Source organism: Myxine glutinosa, chromosome 8 (assembly GCF_964187855.1).
Source record: "Myxine glutinosa chromosome 8, kmMyxGlut1.1, whole genome shotgun sequence".
NCBI classification, from domain to species: Eukaryota; Metazoa; Chordata; class Myxini; order Myxiniformes; family Myxinidae; genus Myxine; species Myxine glutinosa.
The window spans coordinates 117,938,706-117,965,408 of record NC_136268.1 but is presented as its reverse complement, the minus strand read 5'-3'; the positions used below and the strand labels follow the sequence as shown (position 1 = coordinate 117,965,408).

The following is a 26,703-nucleotide window of genomic DNA, read 5'->3' as shown; positions in this document are numbered from 1 at the left end:
CTGTTGGTTACTTCATGAAAGGGGAAATACTTATGAGAAATGGAGACCACCGGAGGTGCCAGCAAATGACGAGTGGAAAGTTCATTACCAAATTGTGGTGCCACAGCCGTACCGGAAGGAGATATTGAGTTTGGCACATGAGACACCTTTGGCCGGGCACCTTGGAGTGAACAAGACATGTGACAGAATTTTGGTACATTTTTTCTGGCCAGGATTGCGACGTGATGTGGCGAAGTTCTGTAAATCTTGCCATTCTTGCCAGCTGGTGGGAAAACCTAATCAGAAAGTCCCTTCTGCACCTTTAAAACCAATTCCAGCTTTTGAAGAGCCATTCAGCTGAGTCATTATTGACTGTGTAGGCCCTTTACCTAAAACTAAGGCTGGACATCAGTATCTGCTGACCATCATGTGCGCTTCTACTAGGTTCCCAGAAGCGGTGCCTCTTAGGAAAATTACTGCGGCAGTTATTGCGAAGGCCTTGATTAAATATTTCACTCTGGTTGGCCTACCTAAGGTCATCCAGTCTGATTAGGGTTCCAATTTCATGTCAACGCTTTTTCAGCAAGTGGTACACCTGTTGGGAGTGTAGGAAGTAAGGTCAAGTACTTGCCATCCCGAGAGCCAAGGGGTCTTGGAAAGGTTTCACCAGACATTGAAGAATATGATAAGAACGTACTGTTTTGAATGTGACAAGGATTGGGATGAGGGAATACCCTTATTGCTGTTTGCTACGAGGGAATCTGTTCAGGAGTCATTGGGATTCAGTCCTTTTGAACTTGTGTTTGGACACGCAGTTCGAGGACCATTGAAATTGGTGAAAGAACAGTGGCTACAGGAGGAGTCGCAGTCAACAGTGGTAGAGTATGTGTCAACGGTTAGGCACAGATTGGCAAAGGCTTGTGAAGTTGCGAGAGGAAACTTGAAAGTGACACAGGATAAAATGAAAGTGATACATGACAAGAAATCTCAGATAAGAAATTTCAGTCCTGAGGGCCGGATGTTAGTGTTGCTTCCTGTTCTAGGGCAGCCACTACAGGCTAGGTATTTTGGTCCCTATGCAATCAAAAGGAGGGTTTATGAAACAGAGTATGTGGTGACAACTCCCAACCGACGGAAAAAGCGGCAGCTGTGTCATGTCAACAAACTGAAGAAATATTATGAGAGGAAGCCTGTGAAAAAAATGGTTCATGTCTCACCTGTCGTGCCTGTAGTCGGGGTGCAAGATAATCCAAAGTTAAAAGTCTTCACTGTTCACAACCCCTTAACCTTCATTCAAAAAATGAAAAATAAAAATCAGAGTTTGTCTTTGCAGGAGTTCAACTTGGAAATTGAGCATGTAAAGGGCAGGGACAATGTCCCTGCCGATGCTTTATCCAGAGTGAACTAACTTTGAAAATTCCTGTACATTGTTTGGAAGTTTTGTTGCTTTCTTCTGGGGAATATTAGTTATTGTTGCTCACGTGAGTTGATCAGCCATAGGTTGATTGGTAGTTTTTGGGTGTGAGTTTTACTTTTGTTTGTTAAAGTGTTTTTGCATGAAAATAAAGTTTTCACTATGTTCAAACTTTCTTTCATGAGGGTGGGGAGTGTTACGGATTCGTCACTTCCGTCTTTGTGGTTTTCATCTTCTTGAAGCATTTTTAGTTTCATGTACTATTATTGTTACGGTTTCAGTGTGAAATGGAGATAACTGTCTTCAAAGGTAAAAATAGTGTCTCAGAAGAAAAACGAGATGGGTGAGGGCGAAACCGGAAGAAGAAGAAGAGGCGGGCAAGCGGTTCGAGTGAGATCGTGAAAGAAAGACCTATCTGCGTCGTGGTGACGAGCGGACCCTTGTGGACATTGGTCGCGAGTGAATATTGGTTTCCCAGGAATGTGATTCCAGTGACAGTGTCCTCATTGCTGTTGCAAATAAACCTGCGTGACGGGTTTTGGTTTCGAGAGTGAATCATCGTTGGAGCGCAAGCTGACGCCTCCATTATCGGCCGGTCCGCCATTTCACCTCGCACAAGCCCTTCACCTGGTTCCACACGCGTGTCGGGGGTGTTCCCGGAGTGATCTCAGCTTGGGAACCGCTGATCGTTCATGTCAGCTTCATTGTCTGGTGAACGGAAGGTGTGAATTCCCACTCACCTTTTGGGTGGACTATTACCGGACCGACCTCGACCCGACTTCTCACCAAGCGGCTCCTCTGCAGCATCGACTGTCAGCCGTCCTGGGTTCAGGTTTCAGTACGACCTTTTCTTGTGATCACCGGAGCGGGGGTCGACTTTGGCCTGGTGTCGTGACACCGTGACTTTGGGGAATGTTACAGTTCGCTCACGTTGGAGTACTGTGAGTTATTGATTCAGGAATACATTGGTGGTACCATCATAGGAATTGTATGGTGTTTGCTGTGCAAGTGAGAGTTTCCTTGTACTTGCGTTAATTGTTATTATTGTGTGAGTTTGAATACAATACTTGGTTTTTTGTATCAATTGATTGGTGTGGTTCTACCATTCGTCATTGTGACACACACCTAATAATAGCACATCTTTCTGCCGTGACTCCTTTCGGGGCTCGGAGGAACACCGTGACCGGGGTTTGGGGAGGAGCACGTAACAGTGGAGGCTGATTAACTTTTAGAGATTAGAACAAAGGTAGACACACACTTTAGAGCTCACAAGTAAGCCAGACAAACATGTGCGCACACCATACCCACAACACAACTCACACATAAATGATTACTTCAACACACTTTTGGCTTTCTTAAAATATATGCTTAACATATTTGTCAGCATAAATCCATTTCCAGTGAGGAAGAAGTTTAAAAAACCATCTTTCATTGATCTTTGATAGTTCAGGATTTTCCTCGTTTCTTGTTTCTCCATCAATGACAAATAGGTTGCAGCAGGATTATGTGCGGCCATTACATCCTGTTGGTTTTATGGAGCTAGCCAAGTCTTCCCCACGACAGGCTTGTTGATGAAGTTATGCCTGACCCGTTTAGATCCGCGATTGCTGCTTCGAAGATAATAGCTGTAAAGTTAGAAATGCCTGACACTTGGTAAAGCCCGGCGAGACGTTTATGAAACTGACGAATGCCGAGGGTAAGTTGCGATCCACAAATTATACTTTTTGACTCGAGGAGTTGAATCCAATACGCTTGGATCACCGGTCAGCTCCGAAAGGCAAAATGTCTCCATAAACACTGCTGTGTCCTCCTGGCTGCTTGCTACCAGCGGCTCACGCAGCAGGCCGTGCATGCCTGAAATGAATATTGATTCCATCGGTGAAATATTACCAAGGAGAGTTTTAAGATGTCCCCATCAGCCTAAAGATATAAGTCACACTCAGATTAAACACACATAGCAGGAGCCCAATGAATGCACCGTGCACAGTCAGCTTCTTTTCTCCACCGACTAATTAGACATTGGGAAGGGCACAGGATATGAAGCTGTAAATATTTTTGGAGGGGTGGGAGAGGACCGTAGTGGCTAGGGCAGGTGAGCGGGGGTGTAGGAGCAGCATTTTGGAGTCTGGGTGTCTGCAGGAGAGCATCAATGCGTGCCTGATTTACGGACTAGCCCTTAAATAGAGTTTCAAGGTGGCATCCAGGCTGTTGCAGGTTTTTAGGGTCAGGGCTGAAAATATAGTCCAGATGCAATGTTGCATGGACGAGCCGTCCATTAAGTGTCCTGTCAATGTATGGGACACTTAATTGTCTGTCACACATTCAAAATCAATGCATGGTGCTGGAAACGGAAACCCCCGCGGTTAGAGTTTGGAAAAACATGTAACTATATGAACGCCACTGGAGATCTATTTTCTTCCCTGGCCCGCAGTTGCCATGTAAGGTTCAATATGGTCGAATGCTTCCCAAAAGAGAGATTTCAACGATGTGTAAAACGATTTGGGAGCAGCAAACTGTCCACCCGTTGGTGTTCATAACCTCCAGCTCACTGGTCCAATGTGGTTCCTTCAGTTTGTGTTTCAACTATCGATTAATGATCCATGAATGGTGCGTCTGGGGCACCAGCTTTACTACCCATCAGACAGGTGAAATGGAAGGAAAGGAAAGGAGAGACCTACTGGCAAAGGTAGGTGTGTGATATAATCCTTTATGCTTCTTAAACTTTCTTAATTATCAGATGTTAATTAAACTTTCTTAATCACAAACCAATGCAAATGGCAAGGTTGAAGCATGGACTGTGGATTATTGAGGGCTGTTCTAGTCTTACTAGTGTTACGTGGTCCTCCCGGTGACTACCTGGTCTCGGTGACCCCCGGACCATGAGAGGAACTCCGCCAGAAAGATCTATTATTTCTGCGCTTTCGTAACGCAATCAATATGAATTCCAATCAATAAGAAACCCCACACCAAGGATCCGGAATAATCAATGATATATTCCCCGAGCAATCAACAACCATCCACAATCAGCAATCAATAGTACAAAGATGTAAACTCATCTATAATAACTCTAAGATGGCCATCTTATACATTCCTCATGTGAGCCCCACTCCCGACTCCCTCCATGGTCAATGTCTCTCTCAATGTCTCCGTACGCCTGTAGTTCGATCTCCGCACGTGGGCGGTTGAACGGACCCTTCCTGACGTGCTTTCACCGGGCACGTCCCATATCGGGAACAACGGCTGCAGCGCGCACCTGCTGGCCAAGCCAAGCGGGTAAAGCAAAGCAGGCAAAACAACACGCGGCTTGCCCAGCGCGCGCGGCCCAAGGTGCGACCCGTACGCGGCCTTGTAGATGGGGAGGCGAACTGTGCCAGCTGCTTGGTTCCGTGCACGAACCCACAGTGACTTGACGTGTCAAAGGGTAGTTACACGTCCCGGTAACTCCTCTCGCCAGACGGGCTTTTAAATGCCGATTCTCTTACGTTGCTCAATCGATACCGCTCGCGTCCGAGCTCGGCGAGGAAGAAGAAGAATCCTCGCTTCTCTCCAGGACCTCGTGTCTTTTCTTCTTCCGTTTCCGGTCTCCTTTTTCCCAGAAGGGCTCCTGACCCTTTAATCACAACAACCTTTAATCGACTACACATTGATAAGCAAAGACCTGAATAGTAATTCACATACATTCACATAAATATGTAACACTCCCCCCCTTCAAGAAAGAAAGTTTGAACCCAGCGAAAACTTTCTTTGCCGGCCAACTTGGATAAACAAACCAGATAACTCACCCCCCCCCCCAAATCATCAGTTCCCCCCGGGCACAGTCATCACTTTAAAATAAAGCAACAAAATTTCACACAATCCCCTAGATTATTTCCCTCTGGACCAAGCGTCAACCACTTCTCGTTTCTCTTGAATGACGGTTAAGAGGTGGTGACCAAAGCCCCCAAATTTAAACCTCTCTATAGCACTTTTTCAGGAGGCCCAGCGGAGTATTCCCTACATGGACGCCTTAAGGAATGTGGAATTCACGGTTAGTCCGGGGAGGAAAGTTCATTACATGGACGCCTTTAAGAGCGTGGAGTTCACGGTTAGTCCGTGCAGGAAAGTTCACTACCTGGACGCCTTTAAGAACGTGGCGTTCACGGTTAGTCCGTGTAGGAGCCCCGGCTCGGCGGCTCCCCCGTATCTAGTGCTTCAACTCCTCCAGACTCCTAACAGTTACGGTGGGACCCCTTGTCCCAGCCGTTACTTGACTGGCGGTCTCCTTCTCGGCCAGTGCTCTGACATTCCTTCTTTTGGGAGGTGCCGTAACTCTGGGAGCCTCCATAGTAATATCGGCTGCTGCCAACCCCAAAACTACCGCCAAATTGTCCTCTTCTGTAGACCTCTCGACGCCTACGAAATGCCTTCCCTACTGTTATGGTCCGACCCTCCAAATCCTTACCATTCCAATTCTTCTCTGCCTCTCTGGCGTCTCTTGTGCTTGCAAACGTGACAAAGCCGAACCCTCTCGACCGTTGCGTTTCCCTGTCTTTTACCACCCGAACTTCCACCAGCGGCCCATATCTGTTGAAGACAGAGGTCAGAACTTCTTCTTCCGTGTTGAAGTTCAGTCCCCCTACAAATAACTTGGAACTTTTCTCGCCATCCCGAGCGGGGGTGGTGTTATTTCCCCTGCGGGGCTCTTTACCCACCCTCGGGTTACCATAAATTTGCCCCCCGGCCAAATCATTCCCGATAATCACAGATACTCCCTCTACAGGAAGCGTGGCTTGTAAACCGACGGTGACCGGTCCTGACACCAAATCGGATTCCAAATGGATGACATGAAGTGGGGCACTAACACAGCCACCGATCCCTTGTAACCGAACACTATCACCAGTTGCGGTACTCTTTGACAATGGCAAAATGCCTTCAAGCATTAAGGATTGATGGGCTCCTGTGTCCCTCAAAACCCTAACCGGTCTTGGGTTAGTCAAGTCTCCCTGGAGTGAGACCAACCCCTCATAAATAAATGGTTGGTAACTCTTCTGTGGGCGATTTCTTATGCTTGCCATCGCATTCGGAGTGGTAATAGTCGGACTCCGCTCTGGGTTTTCCCTTTTCATGAGGTAACAACTGGACATCAAGTGTCCAGGTTTCTTGCAAAAAGCGCAAGTAGGCCCGGAGGAAAAACTCGTGGTCTGCCTCGGGCCCCCCGAAAAATACGTTTGTCTTGGGCCCGTAGCCCCCTGGTTTCGAACAGTTCGGGTATGAGCGTTGTCCCCATAATCATCTCGAGGCCGCCGCCATGTATTGTCGTTCTCCGCACCTGCTGTTCCCCACCTCCCCTGCGGAGATCTAGGCGAGGAGTTAGGTTCGTGGACCCCTATCCGGTGTGTTAAGGCATAATCATCTGCCAGGGTGGCTGCGTCCCACAACTTCGGTACTTTCTTTTCCTGCAGGTACACTTTGATGTCCTCGTGGACACACTGTTGAAATTCCTCCACCAGCATCAGGTCACGCAATGCTTCGAAGTCGTTCCCGACTCCTTTCGACTCACACCACCGATCAAACATATTTTCTTTCACTCTAGCAAACTCCACATGGGTCTCACTCTCCCTCTTCCTGGCATTCCTGAATTTTTGCCGGTAAGCTTCCGGAACCAACTCATAGGCTTTGAGGATGTGCTTCTTCAATATCTCATAATCTGCACATTGGTCCATTGGTAGCGCCGAATAAATATCTTGAGCTTTTCCCACCAGCACACTTTGCACTAGTATGGTCCAGGCCTCCTCCGGCCAGTTTAACTGTCGAGCCACTTTCTCAAAGTGTGGAAAAAATTTAGCGACTTCCTTTTCACTGAAGGGTGGAACCAGCCTCACATGTCTGCCCACATCCCAGGTGTTCTGGCTAGGTGTCGACCCCATCAGCAAGGGTGGTCCCTCTCCCCGTTCTCTCATTAACTCCAGCTCCTTGAATTTAATTTCTTGCTGAAGCTCCATGTCACGTTCCTTTAATTCCCTTTCCGCTTTTCTCTCCTCTGCTTCGAGGTCCCTTGCAGCTCTCCTCTCCTCTGCTTTTCTTCCTTCTAACCTTTCCTGGAGTTCTCGTGCCACTCTCCTTTCCTCTGCTTGTTTCTCTTCTCTCCTCTCTTCTGCTTTCCTTTCTTTTTCTGCTCTTTCCTTTTCTGCTTTCCTTTCCTCTTCTGCTCTTTCCTTTTCTGCTTTCCTTTCTTCTTCTGCTAACCTTTCCTGGAGTTCTCGTTCCACTCTCCTTTCCTCTGCTTGTTTCTCTTCTCTCCTCTCTTCTGCTTTCCTTTCCTCTTCTTTTAACCTTTCCTGGAGTTCTCGTTCCACTCTCCTTTCCTCTGCTTGTTTCTCTTCTCTCCTCTCTTCTGCTTTCCTTTCTTCTTCTTTGATCCGTTCCTGGCTCCGTAATTGCAACTCCAGTTTCCGGAGCTCAATGTCTTCTGGTTCTTCGGGTAGCCACTGCCAGGCTAACTCGTCCCATGTTCCTAATCCCACCATAGACTGTATCACCGTGGTCTGCAACTCTGCCTTCCTCAAATTAGTTCGGACCTCCAAGTTAAAATGTTTGGCCAATTTCAAGAGGTCCGACTTTAGTAACGCTCGGAACTGTGCCTCACTCGGGGTTACCGCAAAGTTCTGTGCCACAAACGCCATGGTGCCTATCGTTAACACCTGTTAACCTTCACCCAAGACTTTACCCCAATTTCCCCAAATATTTACCAATTAATACTTAATTAATAAATTATAATTAATAAAAATATAATTTTATTCTTTTATACAATTTTAGATCCCGGACGTAGACCCAATTGCGAATCCGCAAATCGTAATTTGGACGAGCCCCCAATTCTGTTACGTGGTCCTCCCGGTGACTACCTGGTCTCGGTGACCCCCGGACCGTGAGAGGAACTCCGCCAGAAAGATCTATTATTTCTGCGCTTTCGTAACGCAATCAATATGAATTCCAATCAATAAGAAACCCCACACCAAGGATCCGGAATAATAAATGATATATTCCCCGAGCAATCAACAACCATCCACAATCAGCAATCAATAGTACAAAGATGTAAACTCATCTATAATAACTCTAAGATGGCCATCTTATACATTCCTCACGTGAGCCCCACTCCCGACTCCCTCCATGGTCAATGTCTCTCTCAATGTCTCCGTATGCCTGTAGTTCGATCTCCACACGTGGGCGGTTGAACGGACCCTTCCTGACGTGCTTTCACCGGGCACGTCCCGTATCGGGAACAACGGCTGCAGCACGCACCTCCTGGCCAAGCCAAGCGGGTAAAGCAAAGCAGGCAAAGCAACACGCGGCTTGCCCAGCGCACGCGGCCCGAGGTGCGACCCGTACGCGACCTTGTAGACGGGGAGGCGAACTGTGCCAGCTGCTTGGTTCCGTGCACGAACCCACAGTGACTTGACGTGTCAAAGGGTAGTTACACGTCCCGGTAACTCCTCTCGCCAGACGGGCTTTTAAACGCCGATTCTCTTACGTTGCTCAATCGATACCGCTCGCGTCCGAGCTCGGCGAGGAAGAAGAAGAATCCTCGCTTCTCTCCAGGACCGCGTGTCTTTTCTTCTTCCGTTTCCGGTCTCCTTTTTTCCAGAAGGGCTCCTGACCCTTTAATCACAACAACCTTTAATCGACTACACATTGATAAGCAAAGACCTGAATAGTAATTCGCATACATTCACATAAATATGTAACACTAGGTGCTCACACATTGGCCCTGGGTGTCCACCGATGGAGCGTGCTGTGAGCGATACCGTGGCATGAAGCACCCTGTCATGTCTATGTCGTTATTCACTTTAAAAATCACCAGGAAAAAACAAACAACAAATTTACTTAAAAAGTAAAGTTTGTTTTCTAATCATGTTTAGTATTTGATGACGTCTGCGTAACACCTTAAAAACCCCTGCTCACTTTAAGAGATTCCTGGGCACCCTGCCCAAACCCCCATGTGCCTCCAAAAGACCCAATTGTATCATAATAAAATAAAAAATGTGTTAAAAGATTCCCACAAACCTCTAGATATCCTGTACTCCCCAAGGATCCACAAGTGTCTCAAAAAACATCACATACCTCTAAGAGACTATCTTTCGTCTTTACTCCAAAAACGTGACGGACAGGAGTCGGACGTTGTCTTCCCCACCGGCTCCTGGCAGAAATGCTCCCCGGTAATTAGATTATAATGAGATTTTCGGTTGTAGAGACAAGATCAAAAGCCTCAACTGTGACTGGTGTTACAATATCACTTGTGGATAATGATGTCCTCTCCATGCAAAGTTCCTTGCCAATTTAGTGCTGTTCAGGTAAATTCAGAATTGGATCCAGTGGATTCCTAGGTGTTTTTCAGAAGTGTTTCATTTCATTTCATTTCAGAAGTGTTTTTCTTAAAGGAATCTCACAGAAAAGCATTTTTTGCTGGGTCATTCATTGAAGAGCTTGTACAAATATCATGTGTAGGAGAAAAAAAAAGAATTACGTGAATTCCGAGGGCATTAGTCGACAGTCGACCAATTGACAAGCGTATATGTGGTAAGGGAGTCTGGGTTCTCCACATCATGAGCCAGCAATTCCAATAGGAACACGAGCAGGGCAAGGTACCTTTTGAGTTATAACTCCAGTGCGTATTTTGTAAAAGTTATTGACTTGCCATTAGAATGTGAATTTTTTTGTCTCTCTCTGAAAATGCACGCAAGCAGTTAAGATCTTTACAAACAGCAAGCATGAATTCCCTGTTTGATTTCATCTATGCAGGGAAGAAGCACGTTCATCCTGGTCGACTAGAGTGTGGAGTTGGGCGAAGCTGGCGCATCCCCTGATTGATGCTCAGCTGGGACCCAGCCAATCCACTCCCTTCACAAGTATAGTGGAAAGGATCGCGATCAAGGCCCATTGCAGCACACCACGCACTCCTCCCTCCCGCATGCACCCTCTCGAGCTCCTCACTACCCCCACTCTCAAGCACGGACCCCCTCCTCCCCCCCACTCCCACCTCATAGTCTCCGTTCCTGCCCTTACATCGCTGCGCCGCGGCAGGGCGGTGGCTGCTCGTGGGGACGACGCCGAAGACATGAGTACGGCAGTGCCGGTAAGTGGCTTAGAGGGGCTTGAGCCCCTGGGGTCGGAGCTATCAAGTGCAAGTTGGCTGCTCCTGTTTGCTTTTGGCATTCGGCAAGGTTGCTTAAACCTTTTAAAATAATTGTACATTTTATACTTTGTTTTGTGGGCTCCCGATGAGACTCGTCTCTTTCTTTACCTAATGCTCAACTTCGGCATTTCACAAGACACTTGTACATTTTGCATAAGTGCGTTTCATTCATCCTTGATGAGGACTTTATACTATTTTCCCATCTTCATCAGCATCCTTCACCATGCCAACAAATCAACTGCCCTTTGAATGAACAGAGTGGTTTTTGTGCCTGGGAAGTTATCAATTCATGAAAGTTTTAGATTCGCCAAGCCTGTTTTGGGTTGATTGATGCAAATGTGATGTCGGAGATGACCGTGGATTGGAATACGTCTGTCGCATTCCATCTTCAGAAGATACCTTCACTTTGGCTATCGCAGAGCTTTCTCAGCTAACCCACAGGTATTACCACCATGGTGATTAAATTGAATGCTGTGACAGGATGAAATGCGCCCAAAGCCAATATGGTCTTCCACTCCGTGCGTTCACGGAACCGGCTGCGGCTCCGTATGAATTACGCGCGCACTAATAGGGGCCTTCCTCTATTTTCCGCCATTTTCATTTCACGTTCACTCTGGAGTTTCGAGAAATTATTGGACATGAACACAATGTCTGTCCAACGGGATGCTATGTACGCTTAGTATGGAGACACCCAGGTGGACCTCTAATTGTCTGACAATACAGGTAGGCAGACCTTAGATGACTTTGCTATGGTTCCCATCCAATGGTGGACCGTCTGTTCGCATGAGAGTATGCCCTTAGTCATTACATAACTTTAAAACTTTATGAAATTACCTAATTTATTACTTTTGACACTAATGCTGCATCTTTACCTGGAAGTTGCACTGATTGTTTGCTCACCTTGACATAATTGTGCAAAGTGTACAAATTATGCCTCCGTGAGTGTAAAGATACAATCAGCTCCTTGCTGCGATTAAGAAATCATTCCTGAAATTCTGCTTAAGATGAGTCTACAAGCCATCGATTGTACAAGTGGGAATCTTGGGAAGCGTGTAACAGCTCTCGTGCTTGGGGTCCAACGAGGTCTAGCCATGTAGGCCCTTGGCCATGTGTGCCCTCTGCAGATAAGTTTGTGAGCAAATGTGATGCAACTGTTACGTCATTGCGATGACATTAAAAATATGGCTCAGCCCAGAGATGTTCTTAACCTTATTAAAAGCGTTATTAAAATTTGTCATGCAGATACAGGGATAGCAATAATGAAAGTATGTTTATTACCTGTATGATGAAAAAATATATATATATATATATATAAAAAAACATATTTTAAAAAGTTTAAAAAAAATTATTTTAATAAAAAAAACATTTAGTCAAAAAAATTTCTCCTCCAAAGATTATTCCATTGGTATCAAATAATCTCACCCACTGGTCGGGATGCATGACACCACCGGTTGGAGTCTGTATAGAAAATGAATACCATAATCTGCCGTTTCGCTGGTGCAGGACCATCCTTTCATGCTTGGGGCCAGGGAGGGTCCATTTGACCTTTTTTTTCTTTCTTTTTTTCTTTTTGTATACTGAATCGAGGCTCGTGAAAGAGCTAATATTTATTTCACAAACAAATCAACCAGACAAACAAAATGTATAAAAAGAGGGAGCGGAAGACAAGATGGGGAGAGAAGGGGAAGCACACAAACACAACATTTGAGAGCAGGGAGATGTGTGGGAGGGAGAGGGCTTGGGGGGAGGAGGCGTGGGAAGGGGGGGGGGGGGTGGGAGAAGTATAAAACACAAGGACACCAAGGACTTCCAGGACAGAAGTTGGTATTTCAAAAAAGTGGATTTGGGGTGACCCACTTTGACCAATGACGTCATTCGTAGATCTCCACCACCCCCTCCCCACTCCTCCTTATGGCGGGACATTTAAACATCTAAGTTGCACCTTCTGTTGGTATTCCCAACATAATTCAACAGTTCTAATCAATTCTTGGGATTTGAGCCCTTTTAAGTCCTGCTGCTGCTCATAAACTGGAGCATCCTCTTCGTGTAAAAGGATGATGTCATTAATCCAGAAAGTAAGTGTTCCAGCGTGCCAGTGCCACCTCATGTGCAGGAAACCAATTAATCTCCAACCCATTATTTTTTAATATTTTACGACTGTTGAAAATGAGAATCAGCTAAACTAAACGTTAGCGATGATTTTGGAGCTGAATATCAAATCCTAGTGAGCTCAACTCGCTCGATCATTCACATATCGTGGGTGGTTATTTTGCTTTCTCGAATCCAATCTTATCGTTTGCTTCATCAATGTTTCCTTTCCTTAGCTTTTGTGATTTGATGCTTGGGCTTAACCGTCTATCAGGCCTCAAGCATAAATGGACTCTCACTTGCAAACTGCTGCCATTGTCACATCGATACTATGAGATCCGTTTGTCTGTCTGTCTGTCTGTTGCCATTTTTCTCAGAGATTGCTGAACGGATCTTCATGAAACTTTCAGAGGTTCATCAGTGAGTGTCGGGGAGTGTTTTAGACATTAAAAAATTACAAGCTTTTGGAAAAAAAAATAATAGTTTTTTGGGGATTTCTAAAATATCGCTCTATGTTTCCTGAGCCTTTGCAGCTATATCAAAGGTAATATTAAATTATCCCCGATTAGTGTGTTTGTAATATCATATTGAATATAAATTTTCCTTATTGGGAATTTCCATATATTTCCATATTTCCAAATTTCCATTTTTTCCATTCATTTTCCATTTTTCCATTTTCCATTTCCAAATTTCCATATATTTTCCTTATATAAATTTTCCTTATTGTAGGTCGGGGTGTTTTGGCACCTACAAAAAATAGAAAAAAAACAAATTGATTTCTTCTAAATGCTAACAGGATGAGAACATCACTGGGCAACGCTGAGTACTCCTGCTAGTCCTATATAAACTAGAGACGTCATAGAACATGATATCCCACGCGGTATTACTTCAACGAACATAAAAGAATGATTTAACGATCGTCAAAAAAAGAATCCAAAAGTTTCGTGCTATTGAAGCAGTCCTGAACAACACCGTTATACACCACCTCATTGAACCTTTATATTGAAGTACTGCAAAACTGGAGGTTCTTGGAAGTATTATGACAGGAGATTTGTGTACTACAGGCTACAAGTATATAATTCAATTTAAATAAATGAAGATTGTAAAAGTCGTGTAAATAAATTAATTCCGGGTTTACCGCCATTTTGCTCGGTGCCTATTACATTAGTTATTCGTCCCCGTTGTATGTGTCCATTATTGTTACATATTTATATGAATGTATGTGAATTACCATTCAGGTCTTTGCTTATCCGTGTGTAGTATATTAAGTTGTTGTGTAGTTGTTGTGGTTGGAGGGTCAGGAGCCCTTCTGAGGGAGTGGCCGGAAACGGAAGTGACCGGAAACGGAAGAGGAAAAGACACGAGGAAAAAAGGACAAGTATTCTTCTTCCTCGCCCCGCACCGACGAAAAAGGGGATTGATTGAGCTGCGTGGAAAAGCGGCGTTCCGAAACCCGCCTGGCGAGAGGAATCACCGGGACGTGTACCTGCCCGGTGGAGACGTCAAGTTGACGTGGGGCCGTGCATCGACCCCGCGTCTGGCACCGTTCCCAACACCGTCTAAAAAGACGCGTACGGGTCGCCCGTTGGGGCCTAACACGCCTGGCAAGCGGCGTGGGGCTTTTGGCTTGCTTTCCCGTCCCCGCGTCGCGTGGCCGCGAGGGTCTGTAGCCGGGGTGCCGGGTACGATACCTGCCCGGTGGAAACACGTCCACCCGGGGTTCGTTCAACCGCCCGAGTGCGGCGACGCTGACTATCATCTTGGTCAGGAGGGGCCCAGAGACATTGTGCGGGACCGAGACCAAAAGGGTGTCGTGAGTACTCACCGGGACACACGTATATAAGATGGCCATCTTACTCATAGGGAATTGATTGTGGCTGGGGAATTGTTGATGGTAGTGTATTGTTGATTGCTTGGGGAAAATCTCCGTGGTTGTGTCATTGAAATATTGTTGATGGTTGTGTATTGTTGATTGCTCGGGAAAAATCTCCGTGGTTGTGTCATTGAAATTGTATGGTATCATTACCATTGGAAATATATCCTTGAACATCAGTTGTCTCCTGGGTGAAATTCATATGGATTGCGTGGCGAAAGCGCATATATAATACAGCTTGCTGGCGGAGTTCCTCTCACGGTCCGGGGGTCACCGAGACCAGGTATTCACCGAGGGGACCACGTAACAGAATTGGGGGCTCGTCCAAATTACGATTTGCGGTTTCGCAATTGGGTCTACGTCCGGCATTTAAAATTGTATAAAATAATAAAATAATAATTTTTTTTATTAATTAAAATTTATTAATTAATTATTAATTGGTAAATTTTTTTTTGAGAAATTGGGGTAAAGTCTTGGGTGAAGGTTAACAGGTGTTAACGATAGGCACCATGGCGTTTGTGGCACAGAACTTTGGGGTAACCCCGAGTGAGGCACAGTTCCGAGCGTTGCTAAAGTCGGACCTCTTGAAATTGGCCAAACATTTTAACTTGGAGGTCCGAACTAATTTGAGGAAGGCAGAGTTGCAGGCCACGGTGATACAATCTATGGTGGGATTAGGAACATGGGACGAGTTAGCCTGGGAGTGGCTACCCGAAGAACCAGAAGACGTTGAGCTCCGGAAACTGGAGTTGCAATTACGGAGCCAGGAACGGATTAAAGAAGAAGAAAGGAAAGCAGAAAAGGAAAGAGCAGAAGAAGAAAGGAAAGCAGAAAAGGAAAGAGCAGAAGAAGAAAGGAAAGCAGAAGAGAGGAGGGAAGAGAAACAAGCGGAGGAAAGGAGAGTGGAACGAGAACTCCAGGAAAGGTTAAAAGAAGAAGAAAGGAAAGCAGAAGCGAGGAGAGAAGAGAAGCAAGCAGAGGAAAGGAGAGTGGAACGAGAACTCCAGGAAAGGTTAAAAGAAGAAGAAAGGAAAGCAGAAGCAGAGGAAAGGAGAGTGGAACGAGAACTCCAGGAAAGGTTAGAAGGGAGAAAAGCAGAGGAGAGGAGAGCTGCAAGGGACCTCGAAGCAGAGGAGAGAAAAGCGGAAAGGGAATTAAAGGAACGTGACATGGAGCTTCAGCAAGAAATCAAATTCAAGGAGGTGGAGTTAATGAGAGAACGGGGAGAGGCACCACCCTTGCTGACGGGGTCGACACCTAACCAGAAAACCTGGGATGTGGGCAGACATGTGAGGCTGGTTCCACCGTTCAGTGAAAAGGAAGTCGCGAAATTTTTCCCACACTTTGAGAAAGTGGCTCGACAATTAAACTGGCCGGAGGAGGCCTGGACCATACTCGTGCAAAGTGTGCTGGTGGGGAAAGCTCAGGAAATTTATTCGGCGCTACCAATGGACCAATGTGCAGATTATGAGGTACTGAAGAAGCACATCCTCAAGGCCTATGAGTTGGTTCCGGAAGCTTACAGGCAAAAATTCAGGAATGCCAGGAAGAGGGAGAGTGAGACCCATGTGGAGTTTGCCAGAGTGAAAGAAAACATGTTTGATCGGTGGTGTGAGTCAAAAGGAGTCGGGAAAGACTTCGAGACATTGCGGGACTTGATCCTGGTGGAGGAATTCCAGCAGTGTGTCCACGAGGACATCAAAGTGTACCTGCAGGAAAAGAAGGTACCAAAGTTGTGGGACGCAGCCACCATGGCAGATGATTATGCCTTAACCCACCGAATAGGGGTCCACGAACCTAACTCCTCACCTAGATCTCCGCAGGGGAGGTGGGGAACAGCAGGTGCGGAGAACGACCATACATGGCGGCGGCCTCGAGTTGATTATGGGGACAACTATGATACCCCACCGGTTCGAAATCAGAGGGATGCGGGCCCAAGACAAACTTATAGTTCGGGGGGCCCGAGGCAGACCCCGAGTTTTTCCTCCGGGCCTACTTGCGCGTTTTGCAAGAAACCTGGACACTTGATGTCCAGTTGTTACCTCATGAAAAGGGACAACCCAGAGCGGAGTCCGACTATTACAACTCCGAATGCGATGGCTAGCGTAAGAAATCGCCATCAAAAGGGTTACCAACCATTTATTTCAGAGGGGTTTGTGTCACTGGATGGAGCCTCGACTAACCGGAGACCGGTTAGGATATTGAGGGACACAGGGGCCCATCAATCTTTAATGCTTGAAGGCATTTTGCCATGGTCCGAGGAGACGGCAACGGGGGATAGTGTTCGTTTACAGGGGATCGGGGGCGGTGTTAGTGCTCCCCTTCAGGTCATCCAGTTGGAGTCCGATTTGGTGTCAGGACCGGTCACCGTCGGTTTACAAGCCACGCTTCCTGTAGAGGGTGTATCTGTGGTTATCGGGAATGATTTGGCCGGGGGTCAAGTTTATGGTAACCTGAGGGTTGGTAAAGAGCCCAGCAGGGAAAATAACACCACACCAGCTCGGGATGGCGACAAAAGTGCCAAGTTATTTGTAGGGGGACTGAACTTCAAAACAGAGGAAGAAGTTCTGACCTCTGTCTTCAACAGATATGGGCCGCTGGTGGAAGTGCGGTTGGTAAGAGACTGGGAAACGCAACAGTCAAGAGGGTTCGGCTTTGTCACGTTTGCCAGCACAAAAGACGCCAGAGAGGCAGAGAAGAATTGGAATGGCAAGGATTTGGAGGGTCGGACCATAACAGTAGGGAAGGCATTTCGTAGGCGTCGAGAGGTCTACAGGAGAGGACAACTGGGCGGTAGTTTTGGTAGTGGCCGAGAAGGAGACCGCTATTCATGGGACTACAGGGACCAGTGGTCCCACCCTAATTATTAGGGAAGTTCTGAGAAGTTGAAGCACTGAAGGTGGCGGAGCCGCCGAGCCAAGATTCCTACACGAATTAACCGTGAACGCCGTTCCTAAAGGCGTCCATGTAGTGAACTTTCATGCACGGACTAACCGTGAACTCCACGTTCCTCAAGGCGCCCATGTAGAGAACTTTCCTGCACGGACTAACCGTGAACTCCGCGTTCCTAAAGGCATCCATGTAGTGAATACTCGGCTTGGCCTCCCGGAAAAAGTGCTATCGAGTTGCTTAACTTTGGATCTTTGATCAACCCCTTAACCTTCATTCCCAAGAAACTGACGGTCAAAGTCAGAGGGTCATGAGATGGAGTTTGATTTGGCAGGGACAATGTCGTTGTTGGTACTTAGTCCAGAGGGAGTAATCTGGAGGGGTTGTGGTGAAATTTTGGTTGCTTTATTTTTAAGTGATAACTGTGCCCGGGGGGAATGGATAATGTGGGGGGGGGTTGAGTTATCTGGTTTGTTTCTCCAAATTGGCCGGCAAAGAAAGTTTTCGCTGGGTTCAAACTTTCTTTCTTGAAGGGGGGGAGTGTTACATATTTATATGAATGTATGTGAATTACCATTCAGGTCTTTGCTTATCCGTGTGTAGTATATTAAGTTGTTGTGTAGTTGTTGTGGTTGGAGGGTCAGGAGCCCTTCTGAGGGAGTGGCCGGAAACGGAAGTGACCGGAAACGGAAGAGGAAAAGACACGAGGAAAAAAGGACAAGTATTCTTCTTCCTCGCCCCGCACCGACGAAAAAGGGGATTGATTGAGCTGCGTGGAAAAGCGGCGTTCCGAAACCCGCCTGGCGAGAGGAATCACCGGGACGTGTACCTGCCCGGTGGAGACGTCAAGTTGACGTGGGGCCGTGCATCGACCCCGCGTCTGGCACCGTTCCCAACACCGTCTAAAAAGACGCGTACGGGTCGCCCGTTGGGGCCTAACACGCCTGGCAAGCGGCGTGGGGGCTTTTGGCTTGCTTTCCCGTCCCCGCGTCGCGTGGCCGCGAGGGGCTGTAGCCGGGGTGCCGGGTACGATACCTGCCCGGTGGAAACACGTCCACCCGGGGTTCGTTCAACCGCCCGAGTGCGGCAACGCTGACTATCATCTTGGTCAGGAGGGGCCCAGAGACATTGTGCGGGACCGAGACCAAAAGGGTGTCGTGAGTACTCACCGGGACACACGTATATAAGATGGCCATCTTACTCATAGGGAATTGATTGTGGCTGGGGAATTGTTGATGGTAGTGTATTGTTGATTGCTCGGGGAAAATCTCCGTGGTTGTGTCATTGAAATATTGTTGATGGTTGTGTATTGTTGATTGCTCGGGAAAAATCTCCGTGGTTGTGTCATTGAAATTGTATGGTATCATTACCATTGGAAATATATCCTTGAACATCAGTTGTCTCCTGGGTGAAATTCATATGGATTGCGTGGCGAAAGCGCATATATAATACAGCTTGCTGGCGGAGTTCCTCTCACGGTCCGGGGGTCACCGAGACCAGGTATTCACCGAGGGGACCACGTAACAATTATGACGTTCTTAAAAACAAGAGGTTTTCTGTTTGAAATGATTTTCAGTTTTGTTTGAATGTCAGACAGGCCGGCAGAGTAAAAATATTATCTCACTCCTCTCTGTGCATGTGCAATCGGGACGATTTCTGAGCCAAGACATGGTAAAACGTGAAACCTGGATTCTGACTCATGTTCCAATTCGTGTTCAAAATATAACTTTCAATTTAAAATGAGAATTGTTCCTCGATCATAAACACACAATCATAAACTGATAAGACAGACAGATTGATGTATGGAATGACATTAACCCCTTATTATCTTGCGCACGCGAAGCAAAAAGTGGGAATAAACAACTGGTTCACTTCTGTCCATCTGTGTCGGTCTAAAAACGTCAGTATATGATCAATAAACAACTTAATTTCAATTGAATGTTATGAGTTGAACACAAATCGGAACATGAATAGGAAAACAAACCTGTAGTTTTGCAGTACTTTGGCTCTGAAGTTTGTCCCGATCGCGCATGCTCAGAGAAGAGTGAATTTTTCTTTTTTTACTCTGTCTGTCTGTGTCTGGCAGTTAAACCAAATTGAAAATCATTCCAAACAGGAAATGTACTCGTTTTAGTGATGCCATAAAAGACGCAAACGCCAGGCATGGGTAACTAATGCAAAGTGTTAAATAAGGGGGTGTAAAAGACGCTGCATATAAACGGTGGTAAACTTCCAATTTTTTTTTTCTTCAACCTTTTAAATCTTCATTTTACTTCAATTGAATTATGTACTTGAACACTCTGGCACACAAATTACCTTCTTCACACTTTCAAAACCTTTCCAATTAGCAGCATTTGGACAAAATATTACGCCATTTTGCGTCCACACGACCAACCAAACATACCGCTCTGAGACCCCACCCATGCATTTGTTTCTCAAGACAGCGCGGGGTATAAGGTGTTCTATGAACTCTCTAGTTGTGTTAATTTGTTCGTTTTTCTGGTTATCCAAACGATGTTCTATTTAAACTACTCGACCATGGACCATACAAATCAACTCATTATGAAGATCTTTGGCCGAGGAGTTTCAGTTGCATATTATTTTTCCCATCACAATTGACCTTGTATGTTTTAAAAAAATTTAAATCTTACTTAACAGCGAATTTTACTCAAAAGTCGCGGGATGACGGAATCTCGCGAGATTGTGAATTCAGTGTTTTTTATTAATTGCTTTTAACATTGTTCATAATGAACGCATCAGGAATGTTAACAATGGGAAGAAAGGGGAAGAGATTGTGAATTTCACGTTCCATCGCTATTGACTTTTAACATTGTTCTTAAGAAATGGAACAACAACAAATTATGAACAATGCAGACATGTTTCAATTATTGAGGCATTCCCCTCCGTGCTACTGTCGTTTTAGATTTAGACTATCATTTGTGCCGAACTAAATTCAAACGTTTAATGCCAATGCGAAAAGGATGCGATGCACCCTTTTTAAATTGAATTGCCAGTGGATTAAAAATTTACATGTTTCATGTAGATAATAAAATAGAATGAAATGACGGGCTGAATGGCCTCCTCCTGCGCCAAAGTTCCATGTGTATCCTTCATCCTTGTGTAATGTTTTTTTAAGAATGGGAATAAAGGATGAGGGGAGGACAGAGAGTTGGGGATGGGGTGGTGGAAGACATTTGAGAGAGGGAGGTTGAGGTCCTGGAAGGGGTGGAGGTTGAGGACTTAGAGAAGAAAGGGGGAGAGGAGGACAGTTGTGGGTGGGGAGCAGAGAGGAGACAGAGAGTTAATATTCCTACAGGTCGCACAAGATCTGCCAGCCACCCTCTGATGGTTAAACTGCCGAAATCTCGGCTCTCTGCTCACCTTCACTCTTTCATTCCTCTTTTCTCCCGCCTCTGGAACAAACTCCCACACTCACTTCAATCACACTCCTCCCTCCAGGTCTTCAAAACAGCTGTTCACCACCATCTCTTATCTTCCCCCATCCAAAACCTTGATCTTTTCTACCCCCACTAATTCACCCCAGATCCACCTTGTTTGAAATTCCAACTTCTTTCCTGGAAGTCTTGGCAGTGTCCATATGTCTTATACCTCTCCCACCCCCCCCCCTTCCCATGCCTCCCCCCCAAAGCCCTCTCCCTCCCACAGTTCTCTCGATGTCTCCATGTCTCTCGGTCCCTGCTCTCAAATGTTGTGTTTGAGTCCTTCCCCCTCTTTCCCCATCTTGTCTACCGCTCCCGATGTTATTTGTTTTGTGTGTCTGTTTGTCTTTCTGTGTGATTAATGTTCGCTCTTTCACGAGCCTCGATCTTGTATACAACAAAAAAAAAAAAAAAAAAAAGGCTGAGGTAGAGGGAGGGGAAGGTGGGTTGAAGGTTTGGAGGGGAATGACAGGGAGTTTTTCTCTTACACGAGCCTCGATCTTGTATACAAAAAAAAAAAGTTGGAGTGGTGGGGCAGAAAGGGGACATAGATGGGAGAGGTGGGTTGAGGCTTTTGTGGAGGGGTTTGAGGATCCGGGATTTGGAGGGGGTTGAGGACTTGGTTTGGAATGTGGGGTTCTGGACTTGGGGTTCCCATGGGTGGAGTTGAAGACTTGAAAAAGAAAGTAGGACGGGAGGATAGAGAGTTTGGGTGGAGAGTGGAGAGGGGATAGAACTGGGGAAGAGGGTTTAGGCTTTGGGAGAGGGAGGTTGAGGACTTGGGTTGGGAGAGGGGATTGAGAACCTGGGGCTTGGGGGTGGGGGATTTGAGGAATTGGAGAATAAAGGGAAAGGGGTAGGACAGAGTGTTGGGTTGGTGGTTGGGCAGAGAAGGGACAAAGAGGAGGATTTCGTCGGAGGGAAGGGGGTGCTGAGGAAATGAAGTTTAGGGGATTTAGGACTTGGGGTATGGGGGCGGGGGGGGGGGGGGGGTTGAGGAATTGTTGAATAAAGGGGTAGAGGAATACATGAAGTTGGATTGTGCGGGGGGGGGTCTGGGGGGAGGGTGGTGAGGAAAGGGGGAGGAGTGCCACAGGGCGAGGGCAGAGAGGGAGGGCACAAAGAGTTGGGGGAGGGTGGTTGAGGCGTTTTTTGGGGTGGGGTTAAAGAGTTGGTGTTTGGGGGATTGAGGACTTGGGGCTAGGGGGGTTGGTTGGAATAGGTTTTTTTTGTATACCAGATCGAGGCTCGTGTAAGAGCTAACATTAATCACAAAAAACAAACGGACACGTGAAAAAACATAATAAAGCGAGCGGGAGACAAGATGGGGAGCGACGGGGGAAGCACACAAGTACAACAATTGAGAGCAGGGACATCGGGAGATCTGTGGGAGGGAGATGGCTTGGGGGGAGGGGGCTTGGGAAGGGGGGGAAGGTGGGAGAAGTATAAAACACATGGACACTGCAAGGACTTCCAGGAAAGAAGTCGGTATTTCAAAAAAGTGGTTCTGGGGTGAATTAGCAGGGGTAGAAAAGATCAAGGTTTTGGATGGGGGAAGTTAAGAGATGGTGGTGAACAGCTGTTTTAAAGACCTGGAGTGAGGAGTGGGGTTGAAGAGAGTGAGGGAGTTTGTTCCAGAGGCGGGAGAAAAGAGGAATAAAAGAGTGAAGGTGAGCAGTGTGTCTTGATTTTGGCAGTTTCACCAGAAGAGGGTTGCTGGCAGATCTTGTGCGACCTGCAGGAATATTTGGGGGACAGAGCACAGACAGAGCTGGGGGAGCTAGGCCGGAGAGGAGTCGGTAGAAGACAGAGGAGTCGGCCGGAGAGGAGTCGGTAGAAGTCAACCAACCTGCCTGTGGTGAGTGAGTGAAAGGCCCTCACAATCAGCTTCATCGCGGGAGATTCCAATGATTCTGAAAGCCTTGGTTTCAACAACGTGAAGCCGAGCTAGGTGTGAGGCAGGAGCACCAGCCCATAGGGGAGAACAGTATCCCATTGAGCTGTGGATGAAAGCCTTGTATGTGCTGAGGAGCTCAGGTGTGCCAAGGAAGGACTTCGCACGACGGAGGATGCCCAGTCGGCGACTGGCTTTGGAGGCCAGCTTGGAAATGTAGTTTTCCCAGGAAAGATCATGGCAGATAGTGAGACCCAAATGCTTGAGTGACAGAACTTCTTGGAGAGGATTGTTGAGAAAGTAGATGGGAGGGTTGTCCAGTCGGTCTTTTCGGAGAGACGTAGTAAGAGTGTGAGATTTGTCAGGATTGAAAGACATGTTCCACTCGTTTGACCAGTCTGTGATTTGTCAAGGTCTGCAGAGAGTGAGGAGACTGCAGACTGCCGATCTGAGGGATAAGATATGGAGAGGCAGAGAGTGGAGTCATCAGCAAAGAGATAGATAGGGTTTTCCAGAGAGTCGGAGAGGTCATTGATGAAGACCAGAAAAAGCACAGGACCCAGAACACTGCTTTCGGGAACTCCAGCCTGTACAAGAAGAGTAGATGAGAGAAATCCATTCAGGGCCACACGTTGACTACGACCAGAGAGGAAGTCCACAAGCCATGTGTGTAAATTTCCATGGATATCATAAGAGGAGAGTTTGGTGGGCAGAATGGGGGTGCCAGACCGTATCGAAGGCACGTGATATGTCAAGGGAGACAGCTCTGATTTCCTGTTTGGCATTGAAGACCTCCATCCATTGTTGAGACAGCAGAAGCAGCATGTCCAGAGTAGAATGACCTGGTCTGAATCCAAATTGATGATCCGAGATCAAGCCATTGGAGAAGAGGAAGGATTTGATATCCGAAGCAATGATGGATTCCATGACTTTGCTGATAATTGGGAGCAGGCCGATTAGTCTGTAATTGCAAGGTTCTGTTTCAGCATCTTTTTTGTGTAAAGCGGTGATGTTGGCTGATTTCCAAGCTGATGTCAGATGACCTTGAGCAAAACAGAGGGTGAAGAGAACAGAGAGATGGTGTGAAAGAGCTGCAGGGCAGGATTTTAGGACCCGTGGGCTGATGCCGTCTGGTCCAGTTGCAGAATCAGAGTCGATGTTTGACAGAAACTTATCCATCTTGTCAGGAGAGATGGACACATAGTCCAGTAGCAGCTGGGTTCGACTGGGTACGGTGGGTACAGAGAGAGATGGGTTTGGGACACAACATTTTGAGGCAAACACAGAGTTGAGGCATTCAGCTTTTTTACATGCAGAGTCAGCTATGTAGCCATCTGAGGTAAGGGCAGTAAGGGTGGGGAGGGAGGGGGGAAAACAACAGAAACAGATTTGACCAGACGCCACCAGCCTTTGGAAGAGGGAGACACGTTTGAGAGTTCAGTCTTGAGAGTAGAGCGATAGTGTTTCCTGGCTCTCCCGAGGGTAGACAGACACTTGTTCCGGGCTATGTGAAAGGAAATGAGATTGCCCTCCATTGGATTTGCCTTCCAGGAGGTGAAGGCAAGTTGTTTCAGGGCAACTGCCTCACCACAAGATTCTGTGTACCATGGACAGGAGGAAGGGTATGACAACTGAAGACGAGATGGGATAAATCTGTGCATGAGAGAGAGCAGTTTGCTTTGGAAGAATTCCCAGGATGAGTTGATGTCAGAGGCAGTAGAGATGGGAGACCAGTCCAGATGATTGAAGGCTGCTTGAAGACCGTGCCAGTTGGCCTGAGTGAAATGCCAGACTCGTCGACGATGACGAGGCTCTCGGAGAATGGTCAGAGAGATGGCCACTTTAACAAGGAAATGATCAGATGAACAGATTGGAGCAGAGGAAGAGCAGCAGACATTTGCAGGGAAGTTTGTCATAACCAAGTCTAGAAGAGAAGATACTCCATTGACTGAGATCCGGGTCAGGAAATTGACAGATTGTGTCAGTCCCAGTGAGTCGCGGAAGTCCTTTTCAGAGGAGCCATGGCTGGTGAGAGAGGTACCCACACCCAGCCAACTGGCATGATAACAGTTGAAATCGCCACATGTGAGGAAGAGAGAGTTGAGATGAGTCGATAGAATTTGATCCTTATTATCAGACAGCAAGATGTAGATGGAGTCATCAATGTTTGGTGGATGGTACAATACACATATGAACAAAAGGTGGGAGCGAAGGGGAAGCCATAACCAGAGGTACTCCTGGGGGTGAGGTGGAGAGAGGGCAGTGCAAGGAGAGTGAGGAAGAGAGTTTTTGATAAAGTTAGCAACCCCACCTCCAGGACGAGGCTCAGGTCTATCATACTGGAGGAGGGAGTAACCAGGAAGAGATATTAAGGAATCAGAGACATCTTAAAGGAAGAAAGTTTCTGTTAAGCAGATTAAGTCTGTTTTGTCAGAAGCAACCTGAATGTAGAGATCAATCAGGTTTGAGCGAAGGCCCCGGATGTTTGAGGTTGTTGAAGAAAGGGGGAGGGGAGGACATCAAGTCGGGCTGCAGGGGGGAGATGGGGGTGGGGGGGGAGAAGGGAAAGGGACAGGTTTAGGAAAGGGAAAGGAGATGGCATAGAGTTAGGGTGCAGGGGGGATGGGAGGCAGAGAGGGGACAGTGAGTTGGAAGAGGGGGTTTAGGCTTTGAGGGGAGTTTGAGGACTCGTGGTGGAGGGTGTGGAGGGAGTTTGAGCATTTGGTTGGGGAGGGATCGAAGGGTGTGGGTGGAAGCGGTTGGGGAATTGAAGTCACACTTTGCATTACACGGATTCTCCACGGGTTCCTGCTGGTATTATATTAAATCCCATAACTGTGGCATTAAAAATATGGCCCATGCATTGCATTTCCCATTAAACGGAATAAGGGTCGTGGAGCCATTGCAAACGGAATAAGCTATGTTGAATGGACCAGCGTTCGATTACCAGGCGGGTGAAAGATTACGGGCTAAGCATTTGGGGCTAAATGTCACATCGATTATTTTCTACGCCAGAAATATATAACATGATATAATATCCATACATACTCTGAAACACACCGAGTGACAATAATTACTTATTCCATACATTTATATGAATATTTTAATATTAGTATATTTTTGGGAGTTTTGTTTTGCGGGTCCCTGCAGGTTTATGCTCGATATGCAAGTCGAGACGGTGAGTGCTTAACTAAGCAACTAACTAAGTTAAAAATGTACTCCGTAAAGATATCGACTACATTTTAGCCTTTTAACCACAATGGCAACATCAGGTGACACGGTTGTGTGTGTGTGTGTGTGTGTGTGTGTGTGTGTGTGTGTGTGTGTGTGTGTGTGTGTGTGTGTGTGTGTGTGTGTGTGTGTGTGTGTATACAGTCACGTCGACAAGGTAAATACTCCCCATGTAAAGTTTTGACTTTTTCAACATATTTCAACATACAGCTCTTTGATCTTCATTTCAACAATATTGATAGATAAAGGTGATATAATATAACAAATATCATGAAACATTAACATTTTGTAGTCCATTGTATAATTTAAATAAACATAAATGCAAATTTCGCATGTGGAAAAAGTAAGTACACCCTTGGCTCTAATAGGTGGTATTGCCCCCTTTGACAGAAACAACCTCAACGAGGCGTTTCTTATAACTGTCTGCCAGTCTCTGACATCGACTGGGACAAATTTTTTCCCACTCCTCCTTGCAGAATTCTTTCAGCTGTGCGATGTTTGAGGGGTTTCTTGCATGCACAGCTCGTTTCAAATCCCCCCACAACATCTCAATGGTATTTAGATCCGGGCTTGGACTTGGCCATTCCAGAACCCTCCATTTCTTTCTTTTCAGCCATTCCTTGGTGGATTTACCGGTATGTTGAGGGTCGTTGTCATGTTGCAAGGTCCACCTTCGGTTGAGCTTCAATTTTCCGACAGATGGCCTCACATTATTCTCAAGCACCC

General features: G+C 46.6%; 1 protein-coding gene across 2 annotated transcripts in view; it reads left to right on the top strand.

The window, feature by feature from the left end:
* The window catches only part of LOC137432886 (IQCJ-SCHIP1 readthrough transcript protein-like), a 406,244-nt gene that overhangs the window by 27,860 nt on the left and 351,681 nt on the right, over positions 1-26,703 (top strand). The window contains exon 2 of one of the 2 annotated variants that reach the window (XM_078783701.1): positions 10,169-10,502. In XM_078783701.1, the coding sequence (XP_078639827.1) occupies positions 10,169-10,502 (334 nt within the window). Of the gene's footprint in view, positions 1-10,168; positions 10,503-26,703 lie in introns of those variants that run through there. The other variant, XM_078783702.1, reaches the window with a different exon arrangement.